The sequence below is a fragment of the Diorhabda carinulata genome, chromosome X, assembly GCF_026250575.1.
Source record: "Diorhabda carinulata isolate Delta chromosome X, icDioCari1.1, whole genome shotgun sequence".
Lineage (NCBI taxonomy): Eukaryota > Metazoa > Arthropoda > Insecta > Coleoptera > Chrysomelidae > Diorhabda > Diorhabda carinulata.
This window is the reverse complement of record NC_079472.1, coordinates 6,007,699-6,028,781: the sequence shown is the minus strand read 5'-3', so window position 1 is coordinate 6,028,781 and position 21,083 is coordinate 6,007,699. Positions and strand designations below refer to the sequence as shown.

Here is a 21,083-nt window from a genome sequence, read left to right as displayed (position 1 = left end):
TTTTAATTTCATCTTATGGCGATCGAACCCTCGGGGAAAGCAAGAAAATTTTTGAGAAGTTAGTTGTAGGCCTTTACTCGTAGCTGAAGCTTGGAATAGAGGAGCTTCCTCTTGAGTTTTGAGGAAAGGGCTGTTTAGTAGTCCAAAAGGTGTTTTTTGGTGTAGTGTTTTACCTCTATGATTAAATACATACAATATAAAGTTGATGTAAAATAACTAAACAATTAATTATCGAAAAGCAAAGTGATGAAACTAAAATAAATTATTCAAGAAAAAATATTCACATCGGTTTTCTTACCTGAAATTTTCTTCTGGTGAAATACTTGTAGTGTACTTCGTCTTTCTTTGTCTGGGCTTTTTTTTTCGAAGGTTTAGCCCCGTATTCGATTTGAGATTCAAAATCCTCTCCGTATTGAGAGTTGAGCGACAACGAAGCGACCGGCGTTACCGCGTTTAACGTTAATTCGCAACCGAAATTCTCGACGGCAGAATTTTGAATTTCCTGATGAACGGTCGACACTTTTTCGAAATTCGAAATCCTGTTTTCGGATTCTTCATTTTTAAATAATTTCCCATCAATATGATGTAATAAATTTTCCTCGATATTGCACTTAATTCTATTGAAGAATGTCTTATCGAAAACGTCGTCGAACGTTAAAGAACTTATTTTTAAATTGTCTATGGAATGATCTGTGATTTTTTTGACGCGATAAAAGTGATCAAATTCCGGGTAAGGGTTGATACAACTCGATTTTTCCGGCGCCGGTTCCGTTTTGTTAACCGCCGTCTGTTTTCCTCTCTCTACGGGTTTTTGTCTCTTTTTCTTCTGAGCATCACTTATGGCCTGAAGTCTTTTACTTTCCCTCCTGTTTAGCGCTATCCGCGAAGACTTGACCGTTAGTTTCTTGCTTCTCAAATCTTTAAGTTTCGCGTTTTTGCTTCTAATTGCCGTTTTCGTCGGTTCGGAGTTTTCCGTTGACTCTGTCTTTGGTTTGGTTTTGCTTCTGGTTAATTTTACTGTTACTTCATTGTCTAGAGTAGCGTCTTCGATAGGAGCATCCTTTGCTCGAATTTTCTCGGGAAGACTCGGTGCGATGGGATGCTGTAACGTATTGTGATCAGACAACAACGAATTTGTGAAGAACCTTTCTTCACACTGAAGACATCCGAAATATTTGTCGGAGTGTTCGTTAACGAGATGTTGGAAGAGATCTTTCAGAGTGTTTTCTGTCGTATTTAATTTCTCGCAGTAGAAGCATGGGGTCACTGTCATTTGATTTTGTTTTCTGGAGCTAAGACGGCGGTTCTTCTTGATAGAATGTATACGTTCGACGTGTTTTTGACGGAGATTAGCACTGGCAAAGGATCTCTCGCAATACAAACACAGAAAAGTCATCCTTACGACATCCTTCCGTTTTAAATCTGAAAGTAAAAAAAAAATAACTGGAATATCAATAATACTTTTGAAAACTGAGATACCCAAAAAGATCATTTTTAATTGATTATAGCAAAAGTTGAATTATAATGTCAAATCAATTTTCGTTTCATATATTAACAAAGAATATGAAAAGAAAGGTCATAAAGGTCTGATTGAAGCTTCTGTATCAGTCAAAATGTTTGTACACGTTTAATTTCATCGTCGCTGTTAAATATTTCATCCCTAAACTTGGCCTCAGCTTTGCGAACAACAAACTAATCGGAAGGAGGTAGATCGGGTCTATATGGTGGGTATTAAATCTCTATGAAGCCACATTAGTGTATAGTAAAGTAAAGCAGTGTGAGCATTGCCATAAGTACGCGCACACCTCGACTGATTTTACCGCGGATTTTTCCGATAATTTTTTGAGGCAACAGCCTTAGTAAGTGAGAATAATATGCCGCGTTAACGGCTGTATTTGATTCCATAAAAAGAAAAGAATAGAACTGGCACTAAGACATAGAAAAATGTTCTGGCTGATTGGAAGAAATTCCACTTTATCTCTATATGATAAATTTATGCTGTATGAGCCTTTATGGACTTAGGAGTATGTTCCTAAAAGTACCTGGTCTGATCTAAAGATGGCGGTACTTGCTTGAGAAATACTACTATATTGGAAAATACCCAAACATGGAAAAATTGGTCATCGTTATGTGATACAATACTTTTACTTGAAACCAATATAAGAGCTGAACTAGATTCTACTCTGGCCGAGACTGTTCCATCGTTATCAACAGTAAAATATTGGGTAGCTGAGTTTAAACGAGGCCGCACGCCAGAAATGTTGAAGAAAATCCACAAAGCGGTACTGGATGATCGTCGACGGAAAGTGCGCGAGCTAGCAGACATAGTAGGCTGTACATCGCATATTAACTGAAAATATGGCCATGCGAAAGCTGTGCGCAAGATGAGTGCCGCGTTGGCTCACAATGAAACAGAAACATCGTCGGGAAGATGTTTCCATCGAGTGTTTGGCAATGTTTCACAGAAATAGAGCTGAATTTTTGCGCCGTTTCATAACCATGGGTGAAACGTGGGTCCATCAATTCGCACCCGAAACAAAAGAACAGTCAAAGCAATGGACTGAAAAGAGAGAACCGGCTCCAAAGAAGGCAAAGACCGTTCCATCTGCAGGCAAAGTCGTGGCGTTGGATTTTTGTGATGCACGTGGGATTATTTTCATTGAATATCAAAAAAAAGGAAAAACATCCTCTGACTCTCAAATTTTTTTGCATCAATCTTATGGTATTTTTTCTTTATCTCGTTTAACAATTCTTTTAATTAATTTATTCCTTTTTAATCCATTGTTTCAACATTTATATTGCCTCTTTCTAGCGCTTTTTTTAGATTTAATTGCTTCTACTACTTTTCCGTTCCTCATCTTCTTGAAATTTTTATTGATACTGATTTCTATAGTCTCAATTTCCGCATTCTTAATTTCCTCAAAGTATTTCCTTCATCTCTAAATTACTTCATCTTTCTTCGTGATTATATTTACTTCTTTGTTGTTAATATTTATCATATTATCCAGTCTAGAAAGTCTAGACATAAATCCAAGGTAACTTCGGACCAAGAGAAAAACCAGTTTAAAATTTTTTTCTCGATTCATAGATCACGAATTTGAATAAATGAGATTCGTTATGAAAAATCTAATAAAACTTATGATATTATAGTCTACCAAAATGAAATTAATCATCTGCGTGATCGTGTGCTAGACATCAGCTTGCTTCCTCTTTCGTAAATTAGATTCAATTCAATTTTATTATTGTTGTTTTATTTTATTTTTTATTATGTTTCAGATAAACACTGAAATTGCCTTTTAGGTTAGAAACATTAAAAAAATGTTTGCAATATGTGAGAAATGTGCGCCATTAAAGTGAGAAATTATTTCTCACTACTTTTATTATTAAAACTCAAGGCAACCATGAATTGTTACATTTCAAATTGATACAGAAAGTTTTCCATATTGACGATGCAATTTTGATGATTAGCGCGCAATATTTTCATAGACCGTTTTCATAATAATATGACCAAAGCCCTGCACAATTATTATTACTGTCAACCTTCCAAGTGGGAATACTTTTATTGATGGTTTTTACACTAAAACGGTTCAGATTTGTTAAATATGAAAAGTTTCCGGTCTAACAAAAAACAAGATATTTTTTCCATAATTAACAGTCTCCTTATAAGACTATAAACTTTTTCAGCGATGATTTAATCTTTTGAACCCTTCCAAATAATAATACTCCTCATCATAAGCGTGTATATGTGCGATAAATCTCATCTCTGAGAAAAATATCTCTCCTGCAAGTGAAATTTTAAGGTTAGGAAACAGGAATAAATCTCTGGGGTCCAGATCTGGTAAATACGTTGAATGGTCAACTAATTCGTGAATTTTATTTGAGGCAATCACCGAAAGTGTTTACAGTGACTGGTGTCCATCATTTTCAAGATGTCCCTCGTGCGGAATGTCCTGTGACGGTGAATACTCCAGCAAACATTAAATTAGTGAAAGAAATAGTTCTAAGTAACCGGCGCAGGCGCCTAATAACAAAAGAAATTGCAACACAGACCGGTATTTCCAAAAAAAAAGATTCTAGTGGGTGCTTCGAATTATAATTTTTGCTGTAATCCGACCAATTTAAACGGGTGATGAAACTATGGTCTTTACTATGATCCGACATCCAAAAGATATTCCATGGAGTGGCATTAGAAAGGAGAGACCGTACCAAAACAAGAAAATGTCTCGAAAGACAACAAAAAAGGGATGTTGATAATATTTTGGGACTGCGAGGGTATTCTTTGATTGATTTTAACATGCAATTTTCATCGAAGTTTGTATTGTTCTGTTTTTGAGTGTGGATTCACTTATTATTTATTCTGACTGGAATATGATCTATCCTTTTGTTTGTGAAATTAATATGAACTAATTCTGTTTCATTTTTTATTGAAAGTCACTATGGATCGTTTATTTGGAAAAGAACGAATTAGGATATATTAGGATATGGTGAATAATAATTTATATCCTAACCGAAGTCCCATAATAAGATTTACTGTCTGTAAATTAGTAAAAACGTTTAACGAAACTGGTTCGGGAAAAGATTTATCCAAATCAGGGCGCAGAAAAACTTCATCAACTGAAAACAAATCTTTAGATGTTTGTGTCCTGTTAGAAGACGATCCACACTTGAGTACTAGACAAATATTATTCTGGGTATGTCGCAAACATCCGTAATGGAAATTTTACGTGATAATAAATTCCATCCATACAAAGTAAAGTTGGCTCAAGTGTTGTCAGATGACGATTTTGGTAGACGTGAAGAGTTTGCAGACCTAATGATGGAATGTTTCAATCAAAACGAACAACTTTTTCAAGTAATGTTATGTTTTGCGATGAGGCCACTTTTTGTATTAATGGAAACGTGAACCGGCATAATTGTAGATACTGGTCACGTAACAATCCTCGTTGGATGTGTGAATCCTACTCCCAATATCCCAAAAAACAAAGTATGGGCTGGAATAATAGGTCCCTTTTTCATTGAGGGTAACTTAAATGGTCTGGCGTGTTTAGATTTATTGGAAAGTAGTATTCTACCTGAGTTGGCTCGAATATTTCCAAATCCAAGTAAGTATTTTCAATTACATTAAAAAAATTTCATTATTAGAAATTTTCAGACATTAACAATATCCCATAGATGATTAAATGGGAAAAAATAAAAGGTCAAGTAAAACATAGAAAATCATGAAGAAAAAAATAAATATCATAACCTCCAACCAAAAAGTCCTGACGGTAATGTAGTTTAGGATTAAATAAAAATAAAAAAAAAACATTGAGAAAAAGTGAGAATAAATTTCTATTAGATTATTATTACCTAATAATAAAACTATTGTGATCAATTCACGTGATAAAATATAAAACAAATTAATTAAACGTGATGTTAGTAATTAGGACGGTTGTTTAATATCAATTATAGTAATTCGTGTTAATAGTAACGAATAATAGTGAATTTTTATTGCCAAGTGTATCGATAGAAATTTTATCGATTGCATAATTTGAAATAATATCGACAACGTGACAAAAACAAACATAATGGCAGGAAACCGGCATTAAAAAACGCGATAACACAGATTCGAAAAAAAAGTGTGATAGGATTTAATGGGTTACAATTTACCATAGAGTTAATATTTTAGGTAGAGTTATGGGAGGTTGTTCAAATTGACCCGAACATCGCTACACCACTCTCTATCTCTGTCTACTCTATTCTGAATGTATCAATTCGAAAGTTTGAGTGGTGGGAACGGCAAAGGAATCAGAAGCGAGTAGAAAAAATAGAGAGTGGTAAATCGAAGCTATAATGCAGTCATGTCAAAGATATGGCCCGCAGGCCGCTTCCGGCCTCTAGGCCGTATCAATAAGGCCCGCGATCGTAATGAGTCACAGAAAGAAGAATAATGTTTTTTAGACTTCATTCGATTCCTATTATCCTATTATTTTTGTCGAGAACTATAGAATTTTCCACGCGCTTCGAGTCTAGACTGAAACCTTCCTTAACCATCTAAAACGAGTGCGTCGGCGCAACGTGACTCAGTTGAGTCGAGTAATCGAAGCGATACGGTAAATTTCATATTTTTTCTTAGAATGGAAAGGTAAACCACTGTGTTTGATTTGTGATCGAACAGTTGCTGATTGTAAGGAGTTTAATTTGAAGACCTATGATACGAATCATAAGTCAAAATTCGATTGTTACACTGAAAAAATAAGAATCTAAAGAATCTAAACTTCAAGGTCAACAATCGATGTGTACTAAAGTTAATACAGACAGCTAAGATGCCCTGAAATCAAGTTTTATTATTGCATTAGAAATCGCGAACAGATCGAAACATGCAACGATGGCGATTTTATAAAAGTCAATAATTTGAAATATTTCGTTCTCAAGAAACACCGTTGCTTCAAGAATAAATGATTTATCTCAAAATTTGGTTCTTCATTTGAAGGAGAAATTTAAGGAATTTACTTTTCACTGGCTGTTGACGATAGGACTGATACTGTTGATACAGCTCAACTTGCTGTTGTTGAAATAACTGAAGAACTATTAAAGTGCGTTCCATTGACAGGTACTACAACATCAAATGATATTTATTCTGCAATTGAGCACATTGCCATGGCAGGCAAACTTTCGGGTGTTGTAACTAAATAAAAACAGAGAAAATCAGTGAATTATGTAGGATTTCAATGTATAATTCATCAGGAATCATTGGCATCCAAACATTTAAAAATGGACCATATCATGCAACCTATAATTAAAATTGTAAATTTTATAAGGAGCAGAGGACAAAATCACCCACAGTTCAGACAATTTTCACAAGATTTGGACGAAGCGCGTTGGCTCAGTCGAGGACTAGTTGTAGAAAGATTTTTTGCATTACGTGACTCTATTCAAGCATGTTAGAAAAAGGCAAATCAATTGATTATGTCAATGTCACTCAAATGTATTCATATATTCAAGCCTTTGAAACAAAGTTGAGGCTGTGGGAGAATCAGGTAAAAAATCAATCTTTGGACCATTTCCTCATTTAAAATCATTTGGCACAGTGAACCAAAAAAATTGGATGAATATTCTCAACTTCAACAATCGTTTAGAAGACTTTCACAAAATAAATTAAATGGAAAAGTTTGAGTGGTGGGAACGCAAAGGAATTACAAGCGAGTAGAGAGAGATAGAAAGTGTTAAACCGATGCTCTTCTGTCTCTTAAAATGATGCAATTCCATTTACGTGCCTTTTTGGCTTCGATATTGCTCTACTTTGAGCGATCAGATTTAATTTAAACTTGGCACACTTAACAAAAACTAACGACAATGCATTAGTTAAAAAAAAATGTTTGATTATCCTGATTAGTTTCTCCAGGATTCATAATTTTCTTTTGTATCCTTTGAGAGTAAAAAAGTTAAGAGCTATTAGGCAAACATCGTAAACCACCCCTAGTTACAAAATCGAAATGAAACCATCATCACATCTGGACCGGGTGGGCAACTAAGAACAGGCGTCGGAAATATCTCAGGAACGGATTATATTACACTTTCAAAAAAAAGCAAAAAAGTGGATCCGAGAAACACGTGGAAATTATTTTCAGAATTTTAGATCCACCACTAGAGGGCTTATTTGAAAATTTAAAAATTAAAATATTTTAAAAGTTATCCAATTAAGTAGCACTTTATATGGGATAATAGAATTTTTCAACAAATTCTGTGGGGGAAAGAGGGTACCTTGTTATGAGAAAATTTCTGTCCGACCCTGTTATTGTATCTCTTGTATTCAACGAGGATTCGTTTCGGACCAGTAGTGTATATTAAGGCGATTTACTCTACCATTATTATTTAGGGCAATTTTTTTTATAAGACAGTAAATGGACAAAGATATTTACACTAATCAAGAAACGAATTGCCCCTATATATCCGTGACATGTTGGTTGTCCAACACATTATTCCATATATGTTCGGCAATTTCAGATCAAACATACTTTAATAGTTGGACAGGACATTTATTTAGCCGCCCAGATCTTCAGACCTAACTTGCTCAGATTTTTATTTGTGGGGCCGAATAAAGGATCTCGTTTAAATCCAGTGCCGGATTAGCCTCGTAGCAAGAGCACCAAATGCTAAGGGCCCTGCGAATTGGGGGTCAAGCGCACCGACGCCCATCTCGATCTTGCAGGCCCCACGAATACATTCCGAGGTTTTATTGAATTTCTCGAATAAAGGTCATATCAAATTAATTTCTTCAGAAACTGGAATGTTAGAATAAACAAAGTGACTACTGTGCCACAATACGTGAACGAAGGAAAAAAACGTAACAAGCCGAATGGCATCTAATCTACCACTCGGAACAATATCTGCAATTTTAGTACCTAAATGCAATATTACTAAACTCAAAAATTACCTCAGACAAATCTCGATCATAAACTTAATTTAACAAATATTATAAAATAAAATACCAATATTTAACTTGTACTTGTACTTGTACTTTAACTTGTAAAAAAAATTGAATCGCTAATACCATATAGTTGATGCGAATTTTATAATAAGAAAAATTTCAATTGCTTCACATAACTTTATTTATATTTAATTCATAATTATGGCGGTTAAAACTGGATTTTTCGGTGCGTCATTTTTTCAATTTGATTTTGGAAAAAGATTTCTTTGTTTGTATTAACGAAATACTATTAAATTAACAAAAAATGTGGAAAGGTAATAAATTGAGGTATAAAGAATGAAAAGACATATTAGTTTGAAAAAAAAATAAACCTTTTAAAAAATTAGGAAAAGTTAACTTTTTAGGTCACACTGTACACAGATGTTTGTCTATGATTTCTGTTACTATTAACAGCGAAAAATTTAGTCAACAAATATAATTTTTGTCCTTACGATATCCTTTTTCATATGGTGGTCGAACACGCTGTGAGGGGTCACTAATGTACCAATTGTCCCTTCGAAGGTAATCAGAAGGTATCGACTTTTTATTTGATTATTCTTACACCTCGTTAAACATTCTTTTATATTCAGTTTTATTGACGTTTATTTGATTTTGAACTGTTTTCATTGATATTTATTTGAAATTCGACCGTTCTTATAGACGTTTATTTTATTTTCAACCGTTTTCGTTAACATTTATTTGATTCTCAACCGTTCTTATAGACATTTATTCGATTTTCAACCGTTTTCATTGATATTTATTCGATTCTCAACCGTTTTCATTGACATTTATTTTATTTTCAACCGTTTTCATTGACATTTATTCGATTGTCAACCGTTTTCATTGACATTTATTTGATTTTCAACCGTTTTTATTGACATTTATTTGTCTATTTAGACACATCATATGGGGATGTTTATGACGTTTATGTTTATTAATGAGCGTTTCATTGAAATTTTTTTTGTGCGTTTTCATTGACATTTATTTTATTTTCAACCGTTTTTATTGACATTTATTTGATTTTCAACCGTTCTTATAGACATTTAATCGATTTTCAACCGTTTTTATTGACATATATTTGATTTTCAACCGTTTTCATTGATATTTATTCGATTCTCAACCGTTTTCATTGACATTTATTTTATTTTTACACGTTTTTATTGACATTTATTCGATTGTCAACCGTTTTTATTGATATTTATTTGTCTATTTAAACACATCATGATGGTGATGGATGACGTTTATGTTTGTTAATGAGCGTTTCATTAAAATTTTTTTTGTGCGTTTTTATTGACATTTCAAGAATGAGTCTGATGTAGAAAAACTTTTCCTCTGGAAGATTGGGATTGTCGTGGATTATAGGAAGTGTGATATTATTTGAAGACGATAACTTGTTTATCAAAACGCGCATCAGATATTGTGAACGCGAAAGTTGGTGTAGTGGCATTATTAACAGTATGTTTAAATATAAATATGAACTAAGGTTCCGAAAATTTGATATATGAGGGTCTTTCAAATAAGAATTAAGTATTCCCGAAGTACAATTTCGAAATCTGTCCATCTATTCTATAAACTTATATCTAGTATAGTAAGGTTATTGTGAACTCTTCGCTTTTTCCATCGATACTATTTTCATTTTTGACTTTAAAGTTGTTTTTACTAAAAAAATAATAATCACCTAATAATTTCCTAGTAGGTTTCTGATCGTCGACTTTGGGGGTACTGAAAGGCGTTAAAACACCCTGGACCTTGTCGAGAGGGACGCTACAACACAAAGTACCTTTCTCCTCGTCGGATATCGTTCCAACATCGTCGTCCGCCACAAGATTTTTATTCGACGTCTCATCGTCCGGCGTCGATTCGTCATTAGAATGCGCAGAAGCGGAGACGTCTCCATCGTTTGTCGAGTTAACGGATTCTGGAGAAACTTCGACGTCTGAATACGCACGGTTGACTTTAGCATTTCTATCCCCTTGCCCGATAGCGTTCGTGTCGAAAGTACCGCTGTTCACCATACTTGTGACAAACAGAAACGACGAGGCCTACTTGTGTTGCCTTCTTTAGTTGTCTGCAAAAAAATCAATATTTATATTTCAATGTACAGGAGCAATTTAATACCAATTTTTGAATAAGTCGACAAAAGGTATTTATCGTCATCATTTGAACAAGAACGAAAAACCATGAGCGACTATTTCACTGGGTATCTTTGTGGGCGTGCAAGGAGGGGAAACGCCAAACGTTTTGGATACTACTTCCGAAATAAGGTGTGGCCGATCAGAAATTGAAAGTACGTGAGATTGTGGAAATCAAAGACGTAGTTTATTTTTATGAATCATCAATAGGCGTATCACTTCTTTTAGTAGACAGTTAAAATATTTTTTCAAGTTTTACCTCGCATATTTTCATATGAAATAACTTTTCTTTGTATAAATACGAGGACCGTTGTTTTTTTCAACCTCCGATAGGTTATTAATAAAAGAAAAGTTCATATAAAACAAGAATTTTATTACCAAAGGATTGGTACACTTCCGGTTACTTTTCGACATAATCACCAAAGAGATTGAGATATTTGTCATATCTATGGACAAGCTTTTCGATAGTCTATTCAAAGAAAGTTGCCGCCAATGCATTCAAGTAGAGTACAAAACAGACCTCGAAACTTCTGGAAATTCCGTAGACAAAGCAGAATCACACGTTTTGTAGGTACTTCAATCGTAATGGAAAAAATGCTTCGACAATTCATATAAATTTATGAAAGAAAAATATACTGAAACTATGGGTTTTCCTAAAATTTTACTCTCATTATTGCTTTAAAATTAATAGTGGAAAATACATAATGGAAGCAGTTCATTTGTTATAAATTATACATTAAAATTCAAAACAATTCAACTAAAAATTGATCTCGCAATTGAACATTTATCCTAAATTTGTGGTTTATTTTAAATTGTTTTATTAAATTCATCTATTTTTTACACAAAATAAGTAACTTTGATTTCAACTATGTTATTCGCTGTATATCATCTGTTTCCACCTCGCTTCTACTCCACACTGAATTATCTGTGATTAAAAGTAGAAGGGACTTACTACAAATCGATTAGTAATTACCAAACTAGTCATTGATGATGAAAGAGTTCGCGAGAAGTAGTTTACCGAACTTCACTTTATAATCATCCATTAGTCATTTGATAAGATTGTGAATGTGAAAATTAATATGAAAAATTTATTTGACAGAGTTTGATAGAAAGTTTCTTCGAATTTTATTATTACTAAAATGAAATGAGATGGTTTTGTTAGAAAAGAAATGAAATAAAAATCTAGGGGAGGTTATTTTTAGATAACTGTACATAGGACATTTTATCTTAGAAAAGTTATTAATATCATTGAAGATGATACTGACGCCAAAAATATAGAATACTCATGTTTGGTTAAAATAAAATGGAAATCCCTAATCCTTTCTCTAAGCACATAATGCTGAGAGTGAACGAAATAAATCATCAGACGGAATGTTGTACAAAACTAATAGTTAGGGAGCCAGCTGCATATTTTGAATATTCATTCCGTTCCACCCAATTCTGCTTGTCCTGACAGAACTCACCTTAGGAGTGAACGTAATGACCTTCAGCTGGCATGGTAGCGCCGGGTCCGTTTGATCCAGGTGTAATAAACTCCGTAAATTCAACTCATTCCGGGATGGCTCAAACTTATTAATTGATATGGTAGATTTTATATTGTATACTTAACAAAAAAAACCTTCAGCTGTATGTAGGGTGACGGAAAGTCCTTCAGCTGATACGCTAAGGTCCCTATAGTGCGCGCGCGTAGGTATATAGGTATCAGCGTTGATCGCATAACAGAAATACTACCCGTGAATTACCGGCTAAATATTTTATTTTTGTATGTATGGATTGCCGAAGACAAAAAATGTCAATAATGCTAGAGCGGAATTATTTTTGAAAAAATATGAACCCAATAAAATAGGCTCTTTGATTGAATTTCTCAAACAACGAAGCATCGACGCTTCATCTTTGCCATCCTGTCAAAATGAGCTGAAGCAACATTTCTTACGATCCCCTTACATTGCTGATATTTGGGTACATTCTCATAAAAAAATTCCTTCAACTTTATCTCCAAACGAATGCGGTTGGAAAGAAGAGAACAACAAGTACGTTTTTCATTGGTTTGAAGGAGATTAACTCCCAGAAACGGTAGATGATATCAAGTTGAATGAAGATGTCAATGAACGTGATGGTAATTTGCCCCTCCAATTTCATATTTTTTTTAACAAAAATAAAACATTCATCCGGTAAATCCCCGTATCAGATGAAGGACTTTCCGTCGCCTTACATGCAGCTGAAGGTTTTTATACAATATAATCTACCATATCAATTAATAAGTTTGAGCCATCCCGGAATGAGTTGAATTTACGGAGTTTATTACACCTGGATCAAACGGACCTGACGCTACCATGCCAGCTGAAGGTCATTACGTTCACTCCTAAGGTGACTTCTGTCAGGACAAGCAGAATTGGGTGGAACGGAATGACTATTCAAAATATGCAGCTGGCTCCCGGACTATAGGCTACTGGTAAAAAATTCTGTAAATTGATGGAGAGAGACGAGAAGATTTCATAACTTAAAATGTAAGGGCATAGTAGTAGTAGTAGTTTATGGAGAGTAGAATATACAATGCGGCCCATAAATATGGAATAAATTAAATTTTAACGTTATTATGTACTAAATGAAAAAAACCTGAAACAGGTCGATTTTTATTTTTATATACAGTATAAGAATATTATCCTCCTTCAGCACCCCCTCTGAATTATAAGCACCTTCTCGATAATTTTAAATAAGAAAGGGGTTCTCGTGTGGCACCTTGTTGAAAGGGGATTTCAATTCTCTGTTCAGCAATATTAAGTTTTTTAAATTTGGTGCAGATATAACTGAGAAAATTAATTTTTAAGATTTCAAATTTTGATAGTATTGAATTAAATGTTCAAAATTACCACCATTCACTTCTTGACAATAACCGAGGCGATTTGGAATTCTTGTACAACATATGTGGTTATTTTAAATTTTAAATTAACAATATTGACTGGTCTATTAAAATATACTTCAGAAATAATCAAGTATTTTCATATCTGTTCTGCTAAACATCAGGAGAAAATCTTTGGAGATACTAAAATATTAGTCAAAAAGCCAAATAAATAATTGATATTAATCTAGTAAGCTGGTGTCATTTAGGTATTTAAAGTTATTAAAAAACGTCAAGAAAGAAAGAAAGAAGGACTCAAAGAAAAGACATTTCAATTATGATTGGTTGTGGTAATAAAACAAGAAATCAAAAGGAGATTTGTGAAATTTTTAATAATAAATACACTGGTCAACACGTTTCGCAGTCTACAGTTAGCAAAATTGAAAAAAAAAAGTTTCGTGAAACTGAACATGTAAAAAATATTGAAAAACCAGGTAGAAATGTTCAATCATCTATTTTGAAAGTTTTGCATAAAGAAAAATACCAAACAAAGTTCAGTTGGTTCAGGAATTAAATGAAAATGTCATGATAGAAGACAAAATTCTGTGAATTGATGATGGACAGAATGAACGCAGCTTTGTAGTTCATAAACAAAATAATTTTTTATAATGAAGCGACGTTTCATTCAAACGGTTACTAAACAAAACTATAGATATTGGAGCAGAGAAAATCCTCACTGGATATGTGAGGCTCACACTCAATATCCTAAAAAACTGAACGTTTGGGCTGGTATCATTAGCAATAAAATTATTGGCCCTTATTTTTTTGATGGCACAGTTTATGGTGAGATTTTTTTATTAACTTCTTAGTGCCTACATTATTAAGACTTTTTCCTGATGTTAATCATCCAAATGAGATAGATCGATCTATCAACTACCAACAAGACGTATTTTGCACGTACAGTTAAAAATTATTTAAATTATTTTTCCCAATATGTGGATTGGAAGACGTGGAACGATCCAATGGCCGGCTAGATCTCCCCATTTAACTCCTCTCGATTATTTCTTATGGGGTTATTTAAAATATAAAGTATATTTTAATAGACCAGACAATATTGCTGATTTAAAAGTTAGGATAACGATAACGGAAGGAATTAACAAAATAACCCCTAAGGTCATACAAAATGTTGTACGAGAATTCCAAAATCGCCTCGATTATTGTCAAATTAATGGTAGTCATTTTTAACATTTTATTTAATTGTAAAGTACATTGAAAACTACATTATGCGACATTATTATCTTCATTCTACGTAAAGTTTTATGATAGGTACATTATCAAAATTTTAAAAATCTTAAAAATTAATTTTCTCAAATATGATTGCGCCAAATTTAAAAAACTTTATTTTGCTGAACAGAGGACTGAATCCCTTTCCAACAATGTGCCACACCACCCACTTTTTTATTTAAAACTTTCGAGGGGGGTTATAGAGAGGGTGCTGGAGGGGAAGAGTATTTTCATTCTGTAAATTGTCAATTTAAGAATAATAACGCTAAAATTGGACATATGGACCTAGTCTAGATTGAATTCGAATCTGATGCTTCCGGTTTTAGAATTTCGTTTAAATATCAGATTCCTAATTGTTTTCTCTACTCAGAGCATGTTTTTGGTAGATAATGTCTACCATACCTACAAAGATCGTCAAAAAATGATATCATATTTAAGGACGGTTAAATGGTTTTAAGAAGCTTTCATTTTCCACGCATCTGCAATTCGTTCAAATAATCAACACGCCAATAGGCCCATAATTGCTGTATCATGGATTTGAGTTTCTGCCATTTATCAAGGCGAATTTCGGAATTCGCGAAGATCAAATTCAAGTTTCACCAGTATCATCTTAAATTGAGCAATCTCAACTGCGGCTCAATTATCCATCATTATAAACTGCGCATTTCAAAAATTTGTGCCAGCGAATGTTTTAATAAACTTTAAGTAAAATTTAATCTTCGTTCAATCATATTTTTAGAAGTATAAAAATGCCGATTCATAAATTTGAGGTTAATTAAGACACAAATTTTTAATTTGACATAAAAAAATTTCAAACTTTCAATTTCATTTCATTCCACATTTTCCATAAAATGTTTCAATATGCTAAAAGGAAATATTAGTTAATTTCAAAAATGATGCATTTTCAATGTGATTTGTTCCGGCCAAGTTACCAAATAACAGTTAAATGAAGAACATTGACCCTCAAAAACTTATCTGGTTATAGCTGATGGATTTCTTGTGCGTTTCTGGCTCCTTAAATATTTTTGTCGATTTATAGAAAGTCCCAATTAGTTCTATACCAGGGGGATGCTTTTCTTTTCTCTATTCTCCAGATTTTTAATATACGAGGGTTGTTTTAAACGTTTCCGAATTCATTTATTTTTTTAATATAGTTTCCTATTAAGTAAAAAAAAATGAAATGGGAATAGACAATGTCAAGTACTAAAACTCTTTTTGTGCACGTCATCTCATGTTTGTTTAAATGGTATGAAAAATACAAAGAAAATCTGGCACTCTGCATAAAATGTGGAAACTGAATATAATGTAGTCGGAGCTGCTTTAAATTCATAGCCTGCTACAGTGTTTTTTTAGACAAATCTGAACTTTAACCACTAGTTTGAAGATATAACAGAAGACACCTAAAATCAAGACTAATTAGAAACATAATCATATATAAAAGGTCTAATTTAAAATTAAATTTAAAAAAATACATATATGAGTTGGAACAAAGTCTTTGCCACGTAGATTATGAGTGTTTTCGTAGTGGGATTGTCGCAAAATTGAACACCAAAATGTACTAACTCTAATATATTTCCAAGCTTTCGAATAATTATGTATTCATCGTCTGGGACTGAAATTATAGTCAAATACAATAATATAAAAATTTTACTAGGCTAGGTCGTTATGGATGGAGCTGAATATTTATTGGTTCGATTATAAATGACATTAAATTTTATAGGTTAGGTCGTCATTGTTGAATTTCATAGTTTAGGTAAGTTAATTGGTCAAGTTAATTTCTTTCATAGAATTTGTTTCTACAAATTCCAAAAAATATGCATAGATAACACTGAGGTTATTTAAATCAGTTTTTTTATTAATACATTGATAATTTTGGACAAGATATGTTTTATCTTTAAAAATAAAAATAGACGTTTTTTGTAGTTTTTCTTAGTTATCAAAACTTTGGTAGATTTAATTCATATTATATCTTTAGTTACTGATTTTATATATGGTAAATGTGTATATATAGTTGAGATAGAAATGCTTGATCAAGCGTCAATTTGAGTATTGTTTTTTGAAATCGATGAATTTAATGTTTTTTTAATAGAATCAACTAAATTGCCGCAATTCTTAATTAATGTAAGTGATTTCTATTATTTTATATACTTTTATACATATTTTTATATTGTACTTGTCCATAATTTCAGTTCCAGACGATGAATAAATAAGTATTCGAAAGCTCGGAAATATATTAGAGTTAGTACACTTTGGTGTTTAATTTTGTCACGAACATTTCTTCTGATTTTGATAACTAGACTGATTTTTGATTTTATTTCAAGTTGGGATTGTTACGCCATAACTGCAGATTAATTTTGTTGGACATACCAAAGATATCGTTCAAATGGAAAATGTGTTTTACAATCAAGCAAATGTTATTTCAAATTCAGTTCCTCCTCTTGTGAAAACTGAAACACACATTTCAAAATGGATGAAAATGTTACTAACCAGTTCCTCTTGATAGCCACACAACTTCGGTGTGTGGTCAGATGTAACCAAGTAAATACTGAACTTGACATTGAATGAGTTTTTTGAAAGTACAACAATAATACTTTCTACCAAAATATCAGTCATTTTGATAATAAACTTGTACAGTGTTTTGAGAGTTTCAAATAAGAGCTTTGTTAATTTTCTGACCACAACCACCATAATCAGTTTTCATTTATTATGCACATTGGAAAACTGATAATGACTCTTGTCCACTTTGGGAGTCTCTTAATATGGTTTTAATATTATTGTTTTTGAATTGTTGTATATGAATTGATTGTTTTTTTGTTTTTATTTAAATTGAAACATGTTAAATCATGTTCAATGGACTTAGATTCCTTCAAATTTTATTAAGAAGTGTATTTACTTTGAAAGCGAGCTAATTATTGATAATAAAACAAATATTATTCACTCTCTAATTACCACTATGTTGAAAGAACTATAAATCTAAGATCTTCAAAATATTTCATAATAATTATGAAAAAAATAGAGCTACGTCTATTTTGAAATAATAGAGACTTGTATAAGTATGACTGTTAATTACTGTTGCTAAAAATAAAGATTTTTTTATACACGATTTGTTCAAAATAAAGTATAAAGCTTCTTACTCTTGAATGACATTGAAAACCTCTTGTGGGAAGGAATAAAAACAATAGATTTCATAACATGGAATTGGTACATCCATCATTAGATTGAGGTAGTAGGTAGCTAATAATATGCTTGAAAATTCTATGGAGCCTGTTTTCATTTCTCTAAATACTCGTGTGAAGTTATCCACGGATTTCTACCACGAATATTTTTTCACAAAATAAACCAAACTTTTGCAAGAAAATGTTAATAGAGGAGACATCTAATGACATTATAATAGGCTACATAATTTTCTACCAAAAATTGAAGATTAAGGGGATAAAACATTTTTAAACGCACGTTTTTATACTTATTTTACGATTCTGAACTGAAGACTGTTAAAATAAAAAAAATTCAACTATTAGATAATAGATTTTTAGATTTTAGGTCTCATTTGATAGAAACTTACCATACCAAACAGATAAAAATTGACGTTCCCATCTATTTTGGTCTTTATCGAAATAAAACTTGACATTGAAAATTTACATAATTATATTAATCAATCACCTACAATTAATATCAAAATAGAAATCTATTTTAACCACAAAAAATCATTTTTCCTTAGTTGATTACATTGTTATATTCAAGAAACATGCAGCGAGACATCAATTAAATTATTTGCAGTTTCATTAAAATTTATAAAACAGAACTATAAATTTTATTGTTGTCTAGGTCTTCTTTATCATTGACAGCTTTATTGTTTCTATTTATGTAAACCATCTCTAAAAATTATCTTTTTCTTGTATACTGTTTCAAGAATTTTTTCAAGACAAACATCTCAGTATTTAGAAAATAGATTAAAAGGTAATAAATACAATAAAAAATACAAACCATGGAATATAAATAAAAATACATGCTGACGATAGAAATATGTCGAAACGTCAATTTTCACCATTTTTTCAAATAATTTTTATTAAAAGAATCCCAAAATGAAAACGATTTATCAAGAATTTTTAGTTACTCCATATTAGAATAATAATTGATGTCTCAATTATATCAATAATTATAATCATGTATAATTGTGACATCTGCATATAGTAATATCCACAACACTCTTATTCGCCAAACATATATTTTTATTGTATGCCAATTATTTTGGCAAATATTTAATACAACCTTTTAGTTGTCCACCCTGTTGGAGCAAAATTAAATTTCATTACAGGTAAGTACATTAAAGAGGGGAATTGAAAAATCATGAAAAATAATTGATAAAAAATTAATACTGGTTATTTTACATTTAATATTGTTTTTTTTTTCTAAAAAAATACATTTTAATTTGTTTTATTCTTGAGAAAATATCTAGGGTCGACTCAACAGAAATAAAACCAAGGATTTAAGCAGGTAGCAACATTATTTAAGTTGTTTACTCATCAAATTCCAGTTAAACTTTTGAATAAATACTTATCCATTTCTCCGAACAGATTTCCATTTGTCATTCTATTATCAATCATGTCCCCCCTAATCGAGAAGTTGAGAAACAGAAAAAGAGGGAGAGTAGGGTCGATATTTCCAAACCACATCGCCAAATGCACTGATAATGGTCCCAAACAAAAAAACTGATAACGGGAAAAACGTGTTATTTTGTTTGACTGTTGCAAGTTAATAAATAAACACTACAACGTTTCATTCTAAATACCATTTGTTGCCCAAAATCGAAAATGAGTAAGATGGAAAATCAACGTCTAAAATGACAGCTCAATGCCCGAACAAAAACTGTACCTTGTTTTTGTTACATTCTCATTTAGAAATGTACCGATTCAATAGGAAAGTTATTCGAAATATATTCATTGAATGCTTGACATTCTGTATGTAACTAATAAGATACTATTTACTAAAATTATAACACCCTTTTATCAAGGACACATATAATACACATACAAACTGTCATTAAGTCCACTTACCCGAAATGAGGTTAATCTCCCTTTTTTCTCCAGCGTGCCACTTTCGGGACATGGCCCAATGCACTAAAGACACGTTGCACGTTCATTTTACACCCTAATATCCGACTTTGGGTTAATATCAACAAACAAATCACAAAGTTTTTATTAATTTAGCATAGGGCGAAGCCAGCGCTTCGAGCACGTACGCGCACTATCTGTAGAGATTGTACTTTACGCTAAGCGCATGCTCACTCCCAGCTGATAGGTACATAGCATTGCCAGATCAAATTTTTATCAGTAGTATTTCCTTTTTGATCGTAGCTATTTACCGGTTTACCAATTTTGACAGTTCGAAGTTGAGTTTCTTGCTCTAAATCTAGGTGATACCTTTATGAAACGGACAAATATATATGGTACATTTCAATGGAAATCATCTACCCTGCTTATAAATCTGAAGGAGCCACGGAAAAATTATATAAAAAATTCATATAGAGTGACGCAGTTTTTTTTATACTTATACACGTTAAATTTATTGTCAATGCTTTTATTTCAAGTTAAATAAAGATACATGATTGACAATTTCTTAAAAACCCGAAAGAATATGTTTTTGTCTCAATAAAAAATCGATAAACCAAAAATGTTAAAATGTACATTGTTCTATCTAAAAAAAGTAGAATTGTGATTATAGTAAGGGGAAAGTAAAGTTATAATAAATACATAGCTATGACCAAAATATGTTTATATGGTTTTTTCCGATGAATTCATATTTATATAGGTTATAAAGTTCATAAATGCATAATTTTCTTTTATAACAGGCTCTAGCTTTCGTCTTTTTTAAAATATTATTTAACATTGAAATTATAGCAAAAAAATTCATATCTAAGAAATCTTTCAAGATAATAAATATAAAGTTAATAAAAATTAGATAAGAAATAAACTTTTTTTCCAAAAAAACTGCCTCTACCGAAAATATGCTATATTTAGTTGAAATTTGGCAACAGCGTCTGGCGCCATCATGAACATTGACTGCTAAATGCATGTGTGCACTGTTACATAGACATTTGCATGAGGTCTTATTCAGATTCAAGCTTTGTTTACTGTTCATTGGATTATTTATTTTTCTGATTTAGTTTGTTGAAATTCTAATTTAAAATTTTCTTGGTGGAGCGTCAAATGGTACCTGGAATAATTGGTTGATTTTTTCAATATAAATAGTTGGGATTAACAGTCATCTTTGATTATTCGAAGTTTGGTACAGGCTCGTACTTGGCAAATAATTTCAAATTTTAGTTTTTAACAAAAGTATTTTAAATTGCGTTAATATTGGAATTTGAAATAGTAATCTA

At 32.1% G+C, this 21,083-nt stretch overlaps 1 protein-coding gene across 1 annotated transcript in view; it reads right to left on the bottom strand.

Annotated features, from left to right (window-relative positions):
• Positions 1 to 19,989, bottom strand: part of LOC130900726 (uncharacterized) — a 55,107-nt gene extending 35,118 nt beyond the window's left edge. Inside the window, exons 1-3 of the mRNA XM_057811535.1 lie at positions 19,759 to 19,989; positions 10,128 to 10,517; positions 299 to 1,422 (exon numbers count right to left, since the gene is read on the bottom strand). Coding sequence (XP_057667518.1) covers positions 299 to 1,422; positions 10,128 to 10,464 — 1,461 coding nt within the window. The 5' untranslated portion in view covers positions 10,465 to 10,517; positions 19,759 to 19,989. The remainder of the gene's footprint in view (positions 1 to 298; positions 1,423 to 10,127; positions 10,518 to 19,758) is intronic.
• Positions 19,990 to 21,083: the final 1,094 nt, after the last annotated feature.